At 35.5% G+C, this 19894-nt stretch overlaps 1 protein-coding gene across 1 annotated transcript in view; it reads left to right on the top strand.

The window, feature by feature from the left end:
* The window catches only part of LOC132194859 (uncharacterized), a 27113-nt gene extending 7219 nt beyond the window's left edge, over nucleotides 1-19894 (top strand). Inside the window, exons 2-11 of the mRNA XM_059616424.1 lie at nucleotides 17148-17425; nucleotides 17487-17618; nucleotides 17671-17796; nucleotides 18112-18162; nucleotides 18221-18259; nucleotides 18326-18700; nucleotides 18754-18921; nucleotides 19217-19330; nucleotides 19386-19467; nucleotides 19520-19894. Of these exons, the coding sequence (XP_059472407.1) occupies nucleotides 17199-17425; nucleotides 17487-17618; nucleotides 17671-17796; nucleotides 18112-18162; nucleotides 18221-18259; nucleotides 18326-18700; nucleotides 18754-18921; nucleotides 19217-19330; nucleotides 19386-19467; nucleotides 19520-19756 (1551 nt within the window). The 5' untranslated portion in view covers nucleotides 17148-17198 and the 3' untranslated portion in view covers nucleotides 19757-19894. The remainder of the gene's footprint in view (nucleotides 1-17147; nucleotides 17426-17486; nucleotides 17619-17670; nucleotides 17797-18111; nucleotides 18163-18220; nucleotides 18260-18325; nucleotides 18701-18753; nucleotides 18922-19216; nucleotides 19331-19385; nucleotides 19468-19519) is intronic.

Below are 19894 nucleotides of genomic sequence, written 5' to 3'. Positions count from 1 at the left end.
AACTTACATCTTAGAAGGTTAAAATTAAGATTCACAATTTATTTTATCAGTTTGCGCGACAGGGTTTCCAAAGTTTTTCACTTATTTTTAGAATAGTCATTAATGCTAAGCACTCGGTGGTTGCACTCAGCCAGATGATATTGGGTGCATTTCTCACCGCATAGCAAACACACGCATGAATCACTTTCCTCGAAACACTGTTGGCGCTCGGAACTATTGCTACAGATTTGATTATGAAAGCCGTGCATGGCAAAGCGACAAAACACATGTCTTTTATCAAACAAGGGTTGTTTCCATACATCATTTCTCATTGCCGGCGTGTCATTGAATTTCACATTAAACCTATTTTCATGTTCAGAATTATAGCTCTCAAGGAACTTGACATAATTACCCGTCTCCGGGAGATCGTATTTTTCTTTCAAATCGGTAACAAACAATTTCTCATCGACTAATTTGTACACATAGGTGTTTTTGTTGTATTTTGAAACTCCCATTACTATCTTAAAATATCGAGATTTCACTTTTTCTAGTTCTTCAAAATCTTTTTCACTGAGATGTTGCCAAATAATTTCAATACCGTAAGAGGCCATCGGGGCAAATTTCAAATTAAACAATTTTTTCGCACAATCAATAGACAATTTTCTCAAATCTCCATACATATTCATCGCAGTTAGCGCATTTTCCTTTCTCCGTGCAATATGTTCAGTGAAATCTCTACCTGATCTTTGGAAGTAAATTCCTAAGTATGGGAAGTTTTTTACATATTCTATTTCATGGCCGTCAATCACTATTTTATCGTCCTTTGCATATTTCCCCTTTCCTCCTGTTGTGAATTTCATCATTTTTGTTTTTGAATAGTTAGGTTTCAAATAGTTTTCTTTAGCATATTCTACAAATTTGTTCATGACTGCTTCAATTTTCTTAACATCGTTACTAATAAACACCATGTCATCTGCATAGAAATAAAAGTCTACTCCTTCGATTGTTTGAAATATTTTCACAATATCATAGATATATATGTTAAAGAGGAGGGGACTCGAATTCATTCCTTGCTTGAATCCATTTGACTCAACAAAAGGCTCAGATTGAGATATTCCATCATTAATACTAATAAAATCTAAGTCTAAAAATTCGGCCAGTAAACTCAATTCCGTTTTGGACAATTTCTTTTGATTTATAATTTTTTGCAGCAGTATTTTTCTATTTGACAAGTCAAATGCTTTTGTGAGATCAATAAAAATAGCATACATCTTTGTGCCTTTTTCATTAACGGTTTCGATAATTTTTGATTGCAATTTCTGTGCCGCCTCGAGAGTTGACTTGCCAGGCATGAAACCGTATTGCTCCTCGGGTATTATGTTTTTAAATTTTTCCATTATTCTCCTGCTCAGAATTTTGTCAAGTAGTTTACATAATGTGTTGCTGAGGCAAATTCCTCTATATGAGTTACAGTCATTAACACTTCCTTTATTTTTGTACAAAAGTTTCATTGTGGAATATTTCCATTGCTTCGGAATTTTTCCCAAGGTCAGACATTTATTGAAAAATTTGTTGAAAAGTGGAAGCATGAATTGAACAAGGGATTTAATATTTTCATTTGTAATGAGGTCTGGGCCAGGAGCCTTTTTGTTTTTCAGATTTTTCACTGCCCAGAGAATTTCCGCGTCGAAAATTGGTTCGCAGGAAATTTCTTCATCATAATGGTTTAAGAGCGATTTTAGGTTTAAACTATCATCTCCTTGAAAGTTTTCACAGTTGAGTATTTTTGTCATGTGTTTAATCCAGTCTTCGAGGTCAATGGGGTTTTGTATTTTATCAATTATTTCGACTGGCTGTTTTAGGAAGCGGTAAGCTTCTTGTTCTGCCTCAAATATTATTTTTTCTTCTTGTTTCTTATTAAATGTGAGTTTTTTACTTTTTAGCAGAATTTTGTAATCTTTCTTAACATCCAGCAGTCTTTTCAGTAGGAATTCATTTCTGAAATTTGACATTAGGAGTGAGTGATAGATATGAACAAGGTCCCTTCTTTTCAGAAAGCATTCGCAATCAAACCATGGTTTACTTATTCTATTATTTTTGCGAGGGACCTGTTTTGATTTTTGAACTACGTCCAGAATGTGTAGATAAAAGGCTTCAACATTGTCATTATCGATCAAAGTATTTAAATTGACATAGTCATTATTAACTAGGAATTCAAGTCTCTCTAAATCAATTTTATATACTGGTTTTGCTTTATTTTCAGAGATTTTTGGTTGCTGTGAAGTAGAGTTGGAAATTGAGGCGGCACATGTCACCGGGTGGTGTTTCTTTTCTATTTCTCCTTTCACTTGAAATTCTTTTTTAGAGACAAAGTGGTTAGCAAAGATCAGATCAATTACACTGCCTCTCCAACCCGGGTGACCGTGTGTTGGCAAATTTAGATCATTGAACAATGAGAATCCATTTTTCTCCATTTTTTCGGTTAAGTACTTAGTTTTGCAATCATAATTTGTGGTTAATTTTTCAACACGACAGTTGAAATCCCCGAGAAGCAGAACTGGTTTATTATTACAATTTCTAATTTTCAGTAGAGTCAATTCTAAGTTATCTGAGAATTCATCCAGGTCATAACTTGGATGGAAGTAACACAAAACAATCACTAATTTTTCAAAAATTTGGATCAATGCAAAATCCTTAACTTCAATAGTTTCTGTTCTTTTTCCATATTTAAATTCATTTTTGAAATAGATTGAAATTCCTTTCCTTGCCCTCCCGTTGCTGTTTATTTTATTTGCCAGCAAATTTATTGATCTAAATCCTTCAATGTTAAACTCTCTTTCAGCAAATGTTTCTACAAAAAGTAATAGATCATAAGTTTTGAAAAATTCAGTTTCAGGAATTAATTTTAATTTTGACTCTAATCCTTCTATATTCCAAAGCATAAGGTTAATTTCGGTGCTCTTTACCTCGCCAGATTGAGATCTGAGCCGCCGGGAAAAACCGGTTGAATGTCCTCAGGCGTATCTTCGTCCTTATTGTTGGTGGCCTGAATAGGGGTATTGGTTGTGGGAGTTGTGGTGGTCCTCGTGGTGCGGCCGTGTGGTTTAAAGGAGAGTAGGTGAATTGTGATTGGCTGGTTGCGGAATTCATCTAGTAGAAGTTGGTGGATGAAGCTAGCGTTGATGCCGTCCAGCCCGGAGCAGATTCTTGGCAGGGAGAGTTCAGTGACCTTGTGTTCCTCTGTGTATTTGGCCAGTCCTCGTACCATATCCCGGGCACCTTGGATGTGTCCGTCCGGGTCGTGATAGAGTTTCTGATTGGATCGTGGCTTAGACACACAGAAGAGCATGAGGGAACCGTCTGGCATCTTCTCGGGTGCAATGTAGCCAGGGGCAGCATTCGGATGTCGAAGGAGCAGCTGGGCAGGGTCGAAACGCCCTACATTCTTGGTGTGGAGAGCGAGGCCGGCGCCCAGGTTGAAATCTGCACCAGTAGCTTGCCCTTTCACGCCTTTGGCTCTCAGTAGGTCACCTGTTTCCTCGAGAATAGTGCAGCGGCTCTCTGGGTGGCGCTGGAGGCCTTTGTTTCCGATTTTCTTTACTTCCATTTGATATTTCATGTATTTAGGCGTGGATTTCGGAGCCGGGTTCGACCTTTTTGAGTTTTGTTGGCGCTGTTGTTGATGGGCTCCGACATGAGTTTGGGTGTTCCTTTGGTTAGGTTTCTTTGATTGGTCATGGTGGGGCAAATTGTTGGAGCGCCGTTTTGGCGTTACGATTTTCCAGTCATTGTCTGCGTCAACGGCCGCGTGTTGCAATTTCGTAGCGCCTTTTTCATTTTGATTTTCATCTCGAGTCTGATTGGGGGTTTCAGAAGGGAGCTGCATTTGTGTGCCTGATACTCGCGCCACTGGAGTTTCAGAGCATGACCGATGGTGGTGCTGTTTCGGGGGCGTGTCACCTCCGAGAGACACGAGGGATGGGATTTCAGGTTCAGGTGGTCTTGATTTTGTTGGCAACATTGGAAAACCTTTAGATTGAAAACTTTTTTCATTTTGGGCAAAAATTTCCATTTCCATTTCAAAAACACGCTGTTTGAGGTACTCGATTTGGTAGTTGCAGTTTGCATGGAAACCGTACGGGTCCGGTTGTCTGGTAAAATGGCTATGGGAAGGCCCCTCCATGGTCCTCGGAGTTACCTGGTCCCTATAGCCCCGCATCATTGTTGAATTTGGCGTGCACCCTGAGCCGGTCCCAGGGCACGGAAACTTGTTGCTTACGTGAATTTTGAGGCCGGTGACTCTTCGTTGTGAAGTATGCCCATTAAGAAGTCACTGGGTCTGGTTTTTCCACCTAAAATCTGTCAAAAAGTGGCCCGGGCCACATACCTTGCTGTTGTTTTGGTCGGCGCTACCAACCAAAAAAAAAAAAGTTAGTATTTTATATTCTCCATAAAATAATTCCTTGACATTTGACTTTTACTTTTTGGGGAAGGATTGAATTATATATTTTTTTAACTGCCGAAGTTGAACGCTTTCTCATCATGATCATCCTCCGTTTCCTCAAGACGAGAGGCGACCCTCAGAGGGTTGAGGGTGTAAAAGTGAGAGCGGACAGAACGGGGTCTTTAATGTCTTCATAATGGCCTTTCATTATTACTCGGGAAAAAATTGCCCGGCTGAAATTTTTCATTTGATGTTCCACTTGCGAGGAAGACCCATTACCTTGGCCGAGACATAAAAACAGGCGAAAGAGAGCCCATTTTATTATACAAAGGAATGAATATTATAAAGTTAAGTGTCCTATAATTCTATTCTGATAATAAATTAAAGGCCACTTGATGGCAGCAGAACACACGGGCCCTCTTTTCTCTCTTTTTGCACTCCCTCATTTATAATTACCATCGCTTCATTGATTTTACTGAATAATAAAAAGAGTCATTCGAAGCGAACACTCGCTTTGTGCCGCCGCCACTGCTGCGCGCTCAAGTTAAAATAAAACCACTCTCAGCACATTTTTCGCTTTTATGTCACAAGAGAATGGGTAATCGCGTCACCCCCTGCAGTCGGATTAAAAAGCTTATTTGAAATATTATGCAGATTTCTGGATTTTCAAAGCGATAAGCATACACGCGCAGATGAGAGGAGAAAAAAATTAAAAAAATAGCTCGCTTGAGAGGAAATCGTGAAATGTGGCGTTCGCACGTGGCAAAGGGCAATTTTTCATTTAATATATGAATTGAATTTTGTATTTTAATTAATAAAATTCACATCAGTAAGTTACAGTTACTATAAAATGTATGATTTAAAATGGGTAACGCTACAATAATAATTTTATTTAAGCATCATTAACAAATAACTTCTTTCTTAAATCACAGAATTATGGATTTTTTTGATTAAAATAAAAGACTGGAGACAAAATTAAAGTAATAATGAGAACTTTTAACTGCAGTGAGGGTTTATTGTTGACCAGGAATGCAAATTACGATTTTAAAGCATTTATAATGCGGATTCAAAATAATTATGATTTAGCAGATTCAACTAATGAAAATTTATGATCTCAAAACGTTGAAATATAATTTCATCACACTTGCGCAGCCACATTATGAGTATCAAAGTTTGAACCGAATGACGGAAATCAGCAAATAAAACGTGTTTTTACCAATTTAAATCCAATTCGAAATTGAAAAATTAAAGAAATGAATTTATTTGTAATCACGTAATAATGTTTTAGCTTTCATATTAGGTCTAGTAACACTCTTAAGGACTCCTTATTGCAATGCTAAGAGTACCAAGGAGGTTTTTTTTGATCGCACATATGCCCAATGTTATTTTTTTGCCCCATGAACCCTCAAATTTTTTTCTGCTAATCTGTTTAGGGTCATTCGCTTATCATTTTGTGAAATTTTGAGCAAAAAATTTCGGGCAGTTTTTTTTTAATCACCAAAAACAAAAATTTCCATAAGACGCAATGTAAAAATTCAAAAAATCATATTTCAAGAATAATCGGCGCTACCCCCCATTTTTCTTTGTGCAATCAACTCTACTGATAGGTAGGAATCTATAAAAAAATCTGGGTCCAAAAATTTCGGGCCGATTTGCCGCAAACAGGAGTTGTAGATGTCAATAAGCAGGCCTTAAGATTTTAATTTCTTGAAAATAATAATATTTATTTGTTGAATTTCCTCCTACTTAATTTGTAAGGGTTTTCAATCAAAGGCTGAGAATGTCAAATAAAATCATATTGAATTTTCAACGCGGCCTAAATCTGTCTTCAAAAAAGCTCTCCGAATGACAATAATTTCAGTTTATTGTCCAGAGAAAGTTTTTTCATTTTCCGAGTGGAAATTCACTCGTTCTGTTGAGAGCCTGGAGGATCATCAGCTTATCATATCATTATAAAAAATAATGGCGTCTCTCACTTTGGACGAATTCTCTGTCGAATATCCTCTCCGGTGTCACCGCGCGCTGATTATTTTTATAATATTCCGCGCCGATTATGAAGGGAAAAATGGTATTAAAATTCCATTAACCTTTGGGAGGGAAAGAAGACTTTGGCGAAAGAGAGCGAATCTTCATTTTTCATCATCAGCCGCAGAGCAGGCAGGGACAGTCCGTGTATAATAATTTTTTGCTTAATGGAAAAAGTTTCTTCGCGCGCTCTCTCCGCTCTCCCTTTATTTTATATTAAATGAAGAAAAAATTAGCATAAATTTCATTCGGCCTTGATTAAAAGCGAGAGAATGGGAGAGGAGTGGGTGAAGACGGACCTCCGTCGGTCGCATAGCTCACCCCGTACACTTAATAATGATCGTTAGCAGTCTCGTTGATGAGGCTACTTGGGGCCACCCTTGCTTGCCTCTCTCGCATGCAAAGGGTGGCATCAGGAATATAAAAGGGGCTTCATTTCTCTGTCTTTAATGCGCCTCCTCGCCGGCAAATACACAAGGAACGTGGTTGACATCGCCGTCGTTAGCCCTTTCCGAATTAGGCCTTTGCGCGCGCGAATTAGGGGTGGGTGTCGCGCCGGGGAGGTCACCGCGCTCACCAATTCTCGTGAGCGCAATTCGTCTCAAACGCCACAAGTACGACTTTAATTAATTTCTCCGAGCCACGACCATTAATTTATTTATTATCGCGGGATTTTCGTCTGCGCCCTAATGACTTTTGCACTTTGTTCCGTTCTCCGTGTAAGAAACTTAATTGATGCCCTAGTGGAATATTGAAACAAAACTCGTGCAAGTGTTTTGATAAATGTGTGGCTACTGAAATACTTGGAAAAGTAAGAAACCCGAAATAAAAAAATGGAAAATTGATAATACTATTAAACTCAATCCTATTCAAATTCTCCTGGATTATTATCAATAAGTATTGCTTAAACTTTCTTCTTTTTTACGTTAAGGTATTTATAATTGTTTAACTTATTGGATTCATTCTTTCGTTTGTTCATTCATTTCGATTTTATTTTTATTGATTTTCAAATATCTTTCTCGTAAAATCTCTTTATTTATTGCGCCAGAGGAATAAAATATTTTTTATTACTTTTAAAAATACTATTATTTCGGCATTTAATTGCGTACAGAACGTTATATTATATTTCAATTGCAAAAGCTAACTGAATGAAAGTTTTAATGTGTTGTCTCCTCCCTGTTAAAGAACGAGCATTTTGCAATAAATTTATTAAATGCCTTTATTATCAATACAATTTAATTTGAATTCAAAATTAACCGTATCATATATTGTAAAATTTGTAATAAATGATTTGTGCTAACAAGAAATTCTTAAAACACAGCTTAAAAAAATTTTGCTATTATAAACTCTTTTAATTTAAGTTTTTAATAATTAATATTGAAAATATGATTGTTTTCAATGATTTTTTTATTAAAGTTTATTATAATTTTAGATAAATAAAATCAAATAGATTTATGAATCATTTTAACAAAATCTATTTTATTCATAGAAATTCCAATTGTTAGTTCTCATTGATTAAAATAATAAATTACTTCTAAACAATTTTGGAAGCAATGTTTCTTAACTGATATTTCTTCGGTTTCATCTGACGATATAATGGTATTGATTTATTTTAAATTATGCATTTCCCTTAACAATTGGTATCAACATCTGAGCAAAATGAATTATACAAAACAAGGCACATTACCACGCAAAAAAGCCTGCGTTTCACAAATCTAATTATGCAAAATGATTTCCTGACTGGCACTGCTTACGCATTTCATTAGCTAAAATCGCGAAAGCAGTCGCGACGGGAATTAAAAACAATTTTTCTTCGTCGCTTTTTGCCCTGCTTGCAGCAAAAGAAAGAGTTATTATTCATTCGCCTAATAGAGTTATATTCATTCCGGGGAGGGTGAGCGGAATATAAAAAGTGACAGTCATGCATTTTATTATATTTTCCACACTTTTTGCGTGCGCCCCTCTCGTCGCTTGTAAAACTGTCTTTCATTAATTTATCCGCGCTCTCGCGCCGCATAACACACGATAAAGCAAAGTCAGGCAGACAGACAAGCGCGGCCTTTTTTTTCATCGCAGAGACGACACAGAGGAAATAAATAGAGTTAAAAAGAGGCCAACATGCAAAGTGTTTAAAAGCACCGCCGTGTGTGCAGAAAAAAAGAAGAATAAAGTGGTGTGCCTTTTTTTTTTCGGACGCTGCCGCGTGTTTGCAATTTTAAAACGCCTGGAATCGACGATTGCCATTTCTTCGGTGCACTGCCCGCGCCTCTCTCTGCTTTATGTACACCACCTCATCTGGCACGATTCCCTCCACTTTTTTTCACATTAGCTTCTCTTTTCGCTTGCTGAATTATTGAACCGGCCCTCCATTGCAGTACCGTAGTAATGGCAGACAAATAAAATTTACGAATGAAAAATTTAGCACAAATAAAGCTGATTACATTGAAAGAAAATGCAATTTTTATATATTGTTGAGGGCTCGTAAACTACAAAATTATTTATTAATAAATTTATAGATTAAAATTCTCTTGGTTGTAAATAGGTTTTGAAAATTTGTTTTATTACAAGTAGAGTTTTCCTGAATTATGCAGATTTTTTAATTTGTGTTTTAAAATATAATTTAATTAAAAGAAGCAAATTTCTTTTTTTCCTTGAGTTTTGTAAAATCTAAATATAATATTTTATAATAACTGCTTTAAAGGGATGAATTTTACTTCCATGGCTTTTATTGTGAAATTTTTCATAAATAAAACTAAACGTATGTAGCTGTTTTAAACTTTTGGTGTGGCATTAAATTTGACCTCCTCTGCGAAGATGATCAAATTTATTGTTTCCCTTTTCTGCATCATGCAGAAAATATGAAGAATTTGCTCATCATCACTGAAGAAACTGGATTTAATCTCTCAAAAAAATAAAAACGTTCAGCAACATTTAGAAGAATCTTTAATATAGAATTTTGATTTCATTTCATTTGGTGAACTTTTCAGGGACTGCATGCAACTTAAATGTTGGACTTTAATTTTAATCTTCATAGCAATTTTATTAAAGAATTCTTTCTAAATTTTAAGCAGTTTAACATTGTTGAATAGTCTTAAAATTTTTTTATTATTTTGAATAATTTTATCATAAATTCATCGGCAAGTTCATATTTAAACAGAATTAAATTAGTTCAATACAACCAGAATGAATCAAGAATTGAAATTATTATAATTTTTTTTTTATTTGTTCCTGAAATGGAAATACCCTCTTCTGCGGTACTCATCTGAACCCCCTCACCGGCGCATTATATGAACGCGCGGCGGCAGGTTTGCACGAAATGCTAAGCGAATATAAAAAAGCAAAGCAAGTGACCAAAAAAATCGAGCGGACAATGAAAAAATATCGCTCTCACTGGCGCATATAACAGTTAGAAAAGGCGAGTGACTCCCTACAACTGTCGAATCCACGCCGTGGTCATAAAATATGAATCTCCGGCCATAAATACAGCCATCTCTGCGGGAAAATTGGTCGAGCATCAAAAAGTTCGGCGGCACAATTTATTACCTGATTTACTCGCATAAAATGAAACAGCCGAGCGAGCGTCAAACTGCGGAAAAAAATTTGCTCCGGGATTTTTTCCTCCGTCGTAATTAGAGGGATTGAAAAGCGGCCGTTTCGCTCTCTCGCAGCGAATTTAAACAAAGACACGCGATAATTATACTTGCGTCATGAAAAGATGATGAGATTAATCCCATTCATCCGAAAGCACGTCATGCACACGTGTGTGGGTTTGTACCTGCACAAGTCGAGCTGGAGGGTAATTTTTTAATTATAATATTTTATTTGGTTTAGTGTCATCATCATTTCACGGTGGAGTGGAAAAAAAACGAGAAAGAGAGACCGGACGGACGGAGCCGTAGCTCATCTGCATTTATTTAATATTTAAACCCGACGACGACGCCGGCAAGTCCTTTCCTCGCTCTCTCTGTTTGGTCAGTCCTTTTAATTAGGCAGCGCACCGAGCATAATTTTAATCTAATTGCGGGGCAGTGTGCTGGAAATTTGGCGCGAGGCGAGTTGAGAGGCGAATTCGCGTCAAACTCGTCGTCGGTCCCCTTCTCGCTCCATACATGACCGGTGAAGTTTTGCCAACCGCGCTCTTGCTAATTGATCGCGTTGAAATGTCTCTCATTACTCCAGCAAACCGCGCAAAATTGATCTCCTCTGCTCCGCAAATATTGAGAGAGAGCAATTCGCGTTCTGCGCCAACTGGCTTTTTTATACAATGGCGAAAAAAAAATGATCCTTGACGTTTTATTTTTTCCCTTCGTGCCGGATGATGATGAATTTTGGTAAATATTATCTAATAAGTTCGCGAAAGGAGCTTGAAATTTGATCATGAACATGAAATGTAAGATAAAAGTTAATTGATTTATGATTGCCTCATGAGAAAAATTTTTATCATTGTTTTATTTCCATTGCAATAATTTGGCAAACAGAGCCTTTTCATTTTCCTATAAAAGCTAATTAGTTTCGTTTTGTTGTTGCAATCGTATTACTTTTTACATGTTGTTTAGTTGCCAAAATTGTTGAAAATAATTAAATTAAGAGAATTCAAAAAGAAAATAATTATCAAAGAACTACTTTGCACTTTCAGGGGTTTGAATTGAAAAACAGCGCGTCAGATCACAACTGATTTTGCATTGCAACCTCTGAAAGTGCGAAGTTGTCTTTTTTGAATTAAGAATGTCTTGGATTAAAACTAAAATAATTGTTGGATAGAAAGGCAACACAACGAATTTTAATCTGAAAAACTGATTTAAGAGAAAAATATTGTGTTTTGAAATAAAAAAGCGTTGAAATTGTAGAAAAAAATAATAATAATAATTGAACCATGAATTATTTTGTAATTCATACCAAAATTCTATTGAATTCAATTAAATTACATAAGTAATTTCGCCAGAGAGCGCCAATTTAAAATTGTATGATAAAAAGAATGTGTCTGCTTGATTTTTGGCCGTTTAAGGCTCCAGCTCAGCAAGGAGGTTTAATTTTTGTTTTCAAAATAGGCCTATAAGCCTTCTTAAGATCTTGTCTTCGATTTTTTCAAATGCAATTAATTATTGTTGTTTATTCTTCACAAATCAAGTCAAATGAGAAAAAAAAATTAAAAAATGTGAAGAATTTTCCATTTTAATTGTCGTGATACAAAAAAATAACCGAATTTATTTAATATATAAATTTATCTTTCTCTAAGTAAGTAATTAAATGAAAATAAAGTAACTGAATTTCTGTTTTAAGCATTTGTCAGTTAAATTGATTGTTATGGAAATATTTAATTTTATACAATTATTTTTTTGCTTTTTGCAAAAGCATTGTCAAATCTACCAAAATTTCTGATCACATGTTTGTTCAGAGTCAACTAGAGACCCCAAATTAGCCGTTCTAGCTCATCGAACAAGCAGCCCGTGTATTACTAAACACATCGCTGTGCAATTGGTACGAACAGCAATTAGATCACAGCTCGCACACGTATATAGATGAATACCGACCGAATAGGTATGTACATTCGTCACTCTAAATGGCAGCGGGCGTGCATTAACATAGAAATGTTTTGATTACAATGGCCGTTATGAATTAGATGTCATTCGACTGGGGCTTTTAATAAGGCCTTTAAAGTAATTACAGTGCCGCGCGCTATTTAAATTATGTACATAGAGAGATCGAGGGGGTGGAGGGGCCGAATGAGGCCAATATATATATTAAGCGCAGACAATTTCGCAAATATCCTCGCAACCCATCGAGTCGGGCACAGCATTAGCAGCACTAAGAATAAAGGATGATGGGGGGCCTTTATATTACCAGCAACTAAATTATACTCTCGCTCGCTCTCTCGTCCGCCCCTGACCATTAGAATCACCAGACAGCCGGTATAATTAGGGGCCGAGAAAAGGGTTTGGAATTAGAATTCGTACACACACGTATATATATATTATACGCACGGTCCGTTGGACGGGTGTGTGTGCAGGCAGGGTCCGCGTGTGGGTGCCAGAGATGGATGGATATGGACGGATGGATTGCTCGAGTAGTGCAAAGACAATTTGGAAGGGTTGCTGCTTTGCATTTATTGGATCCGACTGTGGGCCTCGTCGCGCCGCCAAATGCGATTTCAAGTGATTCTCTGCTTTTGCGAATTACGCCTCGTCAATCAACGGCGCCCTTCACACGATTTTAAATTCACGATACTCAAAATAAAAATAAAAACGAAAATTGAGTCTGCTTTTCAAACTAAGAATTATCCTCAGGGAGAAGACTGTTTTATTCAACAAGAAACCCGGCTTAGAATTTATTCAAATGGAAACAATCGAACTGCAAACTTGATGGTCCTAAATTTTGAGTATGAATATGTCTGTTAATATTCCAGTATGAATTTTTTTATAATATTCTTATATAAATTCTATAATTTCCTCAATATAATTGCAGAAGCTTGGAAATGGGGTGAGCCCATGGCATATTGGGTAATAAGTTCATTCTCTCAATGTATTTTTGCATATATATCAGTTGTGACAACCTTTCATAGGTTAACAATTATATAATTATGTTTCATGTGTAATTTAGTTCAAATTAATAATGGTTTAAAATCTCAAATCATTCATTGTATTATAAATTTTTATACTGCTTTTCTACTACAAGACAATGATATCCAAAACTTATATTTACAAATTTTTCATTCAATAAATTAGCATTGGATTTTTATGAAACAAAAGGTTGATTGGTTGAAATTATAACATCATAATTTTTATTTTGAAATAACATGACTTAATGTTAAAAATAACGAAAAATACTATTAATAAATAGTGTTTCTTTAAATAATAATATAAAAGAATATAAATATATGATTTTAAAATATATTATTGAATAATTTTACTCTTTAACTTTGAGTATAGCATTGCAGCTCAAAAACAATTTGTTTGGTATGGCACGCATTAGCCATCTTTCATCTTTTGTTACGCCGGCAGCAGCCAAACTAGAATTCGAAAAAATTCGGCATTGTTCACGTCCAGCTGATGACAAATTACCAAAGAGCGGCCGATTAATTCCGTCCGTCAAGTATGGCTTTGTTGCAACATTTGTGCGCCGCATTGCGTGTGCTGCATTCCACGCGGCGTGTAATTCATTTATAATAATATTTTGCACTTTCCAAAGCAAAACACTGCAGTGCTTTGTTCGAGCGTAACAAATTAAATCAAACGACAAATCCACATTGAGAGAGGCAAACAGACGGGTTGTTTGCTCGGGCGGCGGCAGCCGCACGATTAAAATGTTCTTGCCGCTGCATAAATTTCATCCCCTTTCGCCCGAGGACTTTAGTATTTGCGCAAGGAATCGGCGCGCTACTCAATAATTGTAAAGGTCCGTCCGAATCCAATGCGCAAATAAGTGACCCACCGCATTAATAATCCTCCTGATTTAATGCCTAAGCACTTGCTGAAATATTTGCTGGCGATTTAGATCCCCGTCGGTTTGCTCGAATTGAAATTATGATTCGGGGAAAATATTTGTGGAAATGATTTGGAAAGTGAAAATGTTCCCATCTAGTTTTGGGAAGACGGAAGAGATGCAATTTTTATATAATTTCAGACTTAAACTTTTTGCACTATTTATATATCAATATTTTAGTATGATTATTGTGCAGTTCAACTTCATTTAAATCTTAAATAATTATAATATAATATTGTTCAAGAAGCTAATTCTAAATCTAATAATAATCGAGTAAGACATATTTTCAAAACGAAGGCTTCAATTTTGCTACAGAAATTGCCACTGTAAATTACTAAAATGTTTAAAATCAAATGAGTGTTTAATATCTGCTTCTGACATGCAATTGCTAAATTATGGGTTTTAAAAAGAAGGTAATTATTGCATATAAAGCGAGATAAATATATTGAAATTAACTCAGTTGCAAACAAATTAGAAAATTAAGATTTTTACACAAATTTAACATTGCATTTAATGAGAGCAAAATCGCTTCTATTAACATGAATTTTTCTGAATTTAAACGTTTCTAGTTTTCAGCTCATTAATGGCATATTTTTTTGGAAACGTTATTATAAAAAAGCCACCAATCATAACTGAGTATGAACTGCGCCTGACAGCCGGTGGAAAAATTGTCATCGCGATTTATTTCAAGCGTCAAAATAGCCTCCAAAGCTCCGAATTCAGCAGGCGGTCATAAAAGTGTACTAAGCGCCAGGATCATTTCCAAATTTATACATTTCTGCCATTTTTTTTAACATTCCGGGGGCCAACTGGACGCAGCACCACTGTTGCATCCGGACCAGGGAGAAATTTACAGCAGATAAAATAAAAAATGTGTTTATAAATAAGTTATGAGCTCGTTTATTTAATATTGTGACAATGAAAAGTGCTCTCCGCCGTCCCTCGCTCTCTCGCAGCTCGCTTACATGTATTATATATAAATGGCGCACCAGAGTGTATGGTGTGTATGATGTCGCATATTTATTCATTCTGCTTTATGTGTGCTTGCCGCGCTGGTTCCAGATTCATTTGTTATGACGATTGTGACCGGCAGTCGTATCAGCCGGACGACTCTATCTCCGCGCTAAGGTTCCACACACATCGAACACTCACTCTTGGTCACTTCGAGGCTGATAATGAAAATCATCCTTTCCATATTATGAAAATTGAGGAATTAATTTGGATAAACGCAACGTGGATTTTTATGTTTCTTTTTATTGCCGTGGTTTTATATTAATTTCATTCGTAATTATTGCCACATGAACTAATTTAAAATTGTAATTATAATAATTCATAACTACAGTTTTTCACTGATAAAGCATAATTTTCCATAAAAAAAACTAAAACAGAACTTTTGTATTACATTTTTAATTTAATTGTCCAAAATACAAACCAAAATGGAAGAAAAAAAAATGACAAAAAATGTATTGTTTGTTAAAAGCGTCACGTTTTTAATAAAGCTTTATAAAAGTTAATTAAAATTACAGAAGTATTAAGATTTTTTATTTCATTTTTTGTTCCAAAAATTTATGATGGCTTTCAAAGATTGAACTGCAAATTTATACTAACTACAACAATATAAAAAATTGAAGAATAATTGAATTGACAGTGTCAATAAAACTCTCTAAAAAATTAAAATAATTGATTGTTATTTTTGTGTTTTTATTTATGCTTAAGATTCAAATATTCATTTTTTAGGCTGATAATTTATTAGAATGACACAATTCGCAAAGATCCATTAGATGAATGAATTTAAAAAAATAAAATGTCTTTCACCAGTTGAATTTAAACAATACAAATCATGCAACCTGCAAAACCAAATCTTAAAAAGCCGTCAATTTCTGTTGATTTCTGGAAATTTGAGTTTTGATTTGATTTTTCCCTAAATAAAGTGAGATATTTATACAATTGTATTCTGAATGCAACCGTGCCAATTTGAAAAACAAAACTGAACTTTTACAGAATATATTGTAGGTTTAAAATAATTTTATATTCAACCAAGGCTTTGACAGATAGGATAAGGTGCTGGGAAGTTTTAGCAAAATTTCCTGCTAGGGAAGGTGTCATTTTTTTCAGTATTTCCCTCCCAAAATTATAAATTTCTTGTGAAGAATTCGTTTTTAATCTAACAAAAAGGCAAAATAATATATTTATTTTTTAATTGAATTAATATTTTTTTTTCTTAGAAATCATTCTACGTGAAATGCCAATGATTTTGAGTTCAAATTGAATTTTCGCCAATTTCCCTCTTCACGCAAGGATTGATTAAACTCGCAAAAGTGCGCGGAACCAGAGAAAATGTGCTCCGTAAATTAGCGAGGAGAAGCACCTGCGTGTGTATGTTTTTGCAGCGCCTCGTCCACCGCGTGCAGCCCACCCACAGCAGTCATCCAGCCAACCAACCATCTATTCATCTCTCTCCAGAGAGTAAATTTTTACCTGATGGGTCCAACTGAACCGTAAATTTTTCGAAAAATAAAATGGAAAAAATAAACACACACACACGCATACACCCGCTCTCGCGTATGAATAAATAATATTTTATGAGTAATTTTATAAGTGTGAGTCTCACGCATGACGGGCTTTCATTTGCCCGGCCATACGTCAGAACGTGGCGTTAAATGGAAAAATTTCTCCCTCGAGCTTGCAAATTTTTATTTTTTTATTAATTCGTTTTTGCCGACCGTCGAGATTTGCCGTGATTTATGCATTTCATTATATTTGTGACTCTTCAAGGGTCTCTGATTGAATGGAATTATATTCGCCAATTTTGAATTTGTTGGAAAATTCTGTTCCAGATTTTTTTTTTTGTAACAAAGACTCGTTGTTGGCCTAGTCAAACCAAGTCTCTTTAGGACAATGGGAGACTTTTTTGCATTATTGGGCAACAATTGGAAAGACTTGATTTGAATATTATGTCAAGTTCTTAAAAAAATAAAAATAATGAAATTTTCATACTCTTTTGCTGTCTGTTCAATTAGTAATTTTGACTGTTGCGGGTCAGTTTTTTCCTTTGGAATTTAAAAACGGCTAAATCGTAAATTAATCTAAAAAAAAAACTTTAATTTGAAAAACCAGTATCTATTTGATCGTGGTGACATTTACTATTATTATTTTTCATGCCATTGAAATTTAAATGTAACGAGACAATACATTCGAATTGTTTGCAATTTGTTCACAGAACTTGGACGACGTAGATCATTTGTTTCTTACCAGTTCAGCGATCCTCGCGATGAGTTTGAAAATCAAGAAGAACGAGGCCAAGGGCCGAGTGAATAAAGGTGCCGCTCGAAAGACCAGAAGTAAACCTAGCTCTCCACTCACAAACAGGCCTAACTTGGTCGAGCACCTACTCAATGTGTGCCAAGTCGACCCTCCGAAGGTCAAGGTTCAACCTGAGGCCACTCCAAGTGAGAGGAAAATCGCCGATTTGCTGACTGAAGCCATGCAGAATAAATGGTTAGAGAGGAACCAATTATTATATTATTCCGTTTTTCATAAAATATTTCTTATCGAGAAGTTCAAAGAATCCTCGAAAGCAGAAGGAAGTTGACAAAGATGACGACACTTTGCTCAACCCTGAAGAAATGGAAGAAATGAGGCCCAAAAGACGTCCCCGTAGAGCATTGGCTCCCAAATTGGAAGACGAAGGGTGAGAATTTGATTTTTTTTTCAACTTACTTCAAATCTACTTACAATTTCAGAAGTAAGAGAAGCAAGAAGACTAAAAATACAAATCCTTCAAGAAGAAACCGTCAGAGGATCTCTGTTTCGAACGTTGAATTTGTTGCCAACACTGTTGATATGGAGGATCAACCAACTAAAAATAAGTAATTACAAACTTTTTCTCTTCTTATATGTTGATATTTTATAAAAAAAAATTTATGTATAATATCAGAAAGAAACATTTCTTCATTTCAAAAATTTCTCTGATCAAATTATTTATTGAAGCAATGTAAAGAAACCAATTATGAGTTTTTAATTTGTGGTGTTTTAAAATTTATAAAAAATTTGTAATTTGTATATTAAGCATCAAAGTAAAAAAATCATTTTCAATAATCAAGGTTTTAGTTTGTAGAAAAAATGTATTGTTATTCCTCATTGAAAGCATCCAAATACTAATAAGATTATGATGTTTTTTTCAGGCAAGGTTCACAGTCTGCTGATGCTGTTTCCAATGTGATGAGAAAGCGCAAGTACGACTTCCTATATTTCATGTATATATGTATGTTCAAAATTTTGGTTTCCTTTCAGGAAAGTGGAAGTTTGTCGAAATTCCACCAATCACCCTGGGTAAAATTAGCACAAATTTCATTATTCCTTTTTTTACGATCGAGTGTAAATATTTGATGTACACAGATTCAAAAACACAGGCATCATTTGCTTCATTATATCTTCGATCCAATTTTTGATGGCCTCGACCCACTTTCTCAACTTCTTCAAAGACTTGCCATCCGACGATGTTGAAGAATTCAAGGATCTCCACGCTTTGATGAGAATCGCGCGCAGAATCAGTGGCAGAGAAAAGGTCTCACGTGCCGAGCTGGACAAACTGATCAGAGGATTTGGGCACCTTTCTGTTGATGAATTTGGTATGGATGGGGCATCCCATCAAGACCCTGCCGAGTTCATCACCATGTTGCTTCCTTACTTGGCTGACCAATTCGGCCAACTGGGACTCAATCATGATCCATCAACACCTTTCCTCATCACAACAAATACGGTCTGCCAGCAGTAAGAAGCCTGAAACTATTTTTAATGTAAATAATTATTATTATTTTTTTAAGGTGTCACAAAACTCTGACTGTTCCCGACAAATGCATTTTCTACAACGTGGTTCCTGAGAAAAATCGTTCGGTGCAGGAATTGATTGCCATCAGTCTGAAGGATGAGCGAAATTTTGAGTGTTGCTCCCAGAAAAATACGGTTGAATCTCGGATGCTGGAGCTCCCCGAGTAAGAAGTTTATTATTAACATTTAAATTTAAGTGAAAATCACGTCATACTTAATTAAAATTGTTTTCAACTACCAATTTTGGTCACAGTTCGGAAATCATATTTTCTATAAATAGAAAGAAAAAGAAATTTCGTCTGATTTATTTTTATTTTTTACGTGTTATTTATTTTGGAATATTTAAAGAATTAAATTTTCTTACTTATAAAACAAGATTAAAGTCTAGTTAAGTCATTAAGTATTGGGAATTAATCAATTTTTCAACTGCCATTTCATTAATCGATTTCTTGTTATTAGCAATCTAGTGGTTCAAATTGCCAGGACTGAAAACGGAACTGATGCTCGGAATAAGGTTCCGGTTGAGGTTTCCACAGACCTTGTTCTCACTTGCCACTATGATGAGACAAAAATGTAATGAATAAAATTACATTTAAAGTTTTTCCTTGCTAAAATTTTTAATTGCTAGCGTAAAGAACCAAAGTTACACACATGGTCTTGAAGAAACCATCTCGGAAGTTCCCAATGAAGGCGATGAATCAATGATGCAGGTAAATTTTCAAGCTATTCGCCTCAAATTTTAATTTGCATGGAATTTTTCAGCACAACATTCACTACGAGCTGATTGCTGTTGTTATGCACGAAGGCACCAAAAGTGATCTTGGCCACTGCTTTTGCTACATCTACAGCGAATTCGAAAATCAGTGGCTCAAGTGCGATGACCAGGACGTGACTGTGATAACGAAAGAGGACCTCATGAGGGAAGTTCCGACAAGAAAAGATGCTGGACTCCAGAAGGACTGCTACTTGCTTCTCTACAAAAAGGTTCGGGCGATTTAATTACCTGCTTGTGAGTTGAGTTAAAAAAAGTTTGATTTCTAATCAAGAAGAGATGTTTTGTTTTGAATGTAATTATATTCAGTTTGATTTCAAAAGTCTTATTTGTGCTAAAAAAAAAAAAATATGTCAATGCAAAAA

Source organism: Neocloeon triangulifer, unplaced genomic scaffold (assembly GCF_031216515.1).
Source record: "Neocloeon triangulifer isolate White Clay Creek 2 clone unplaced genomic scaffold, ASM3121651v1 ptg000008l, whole genome shotgun sequence".
Taxonomy (NCBI): domain Eukaryota; kingdom Metazoa; phylum Arthropoda; class Insecta; order Ephemeroptera; family Baetidae; genus Neocloeon; species Neocloeon triangulifer.
The sequence above is the reverse complement of the archived record's forward strand: the minus strand, read 5'-3'. Positions and strand labels throughout refer to the sequence as shown.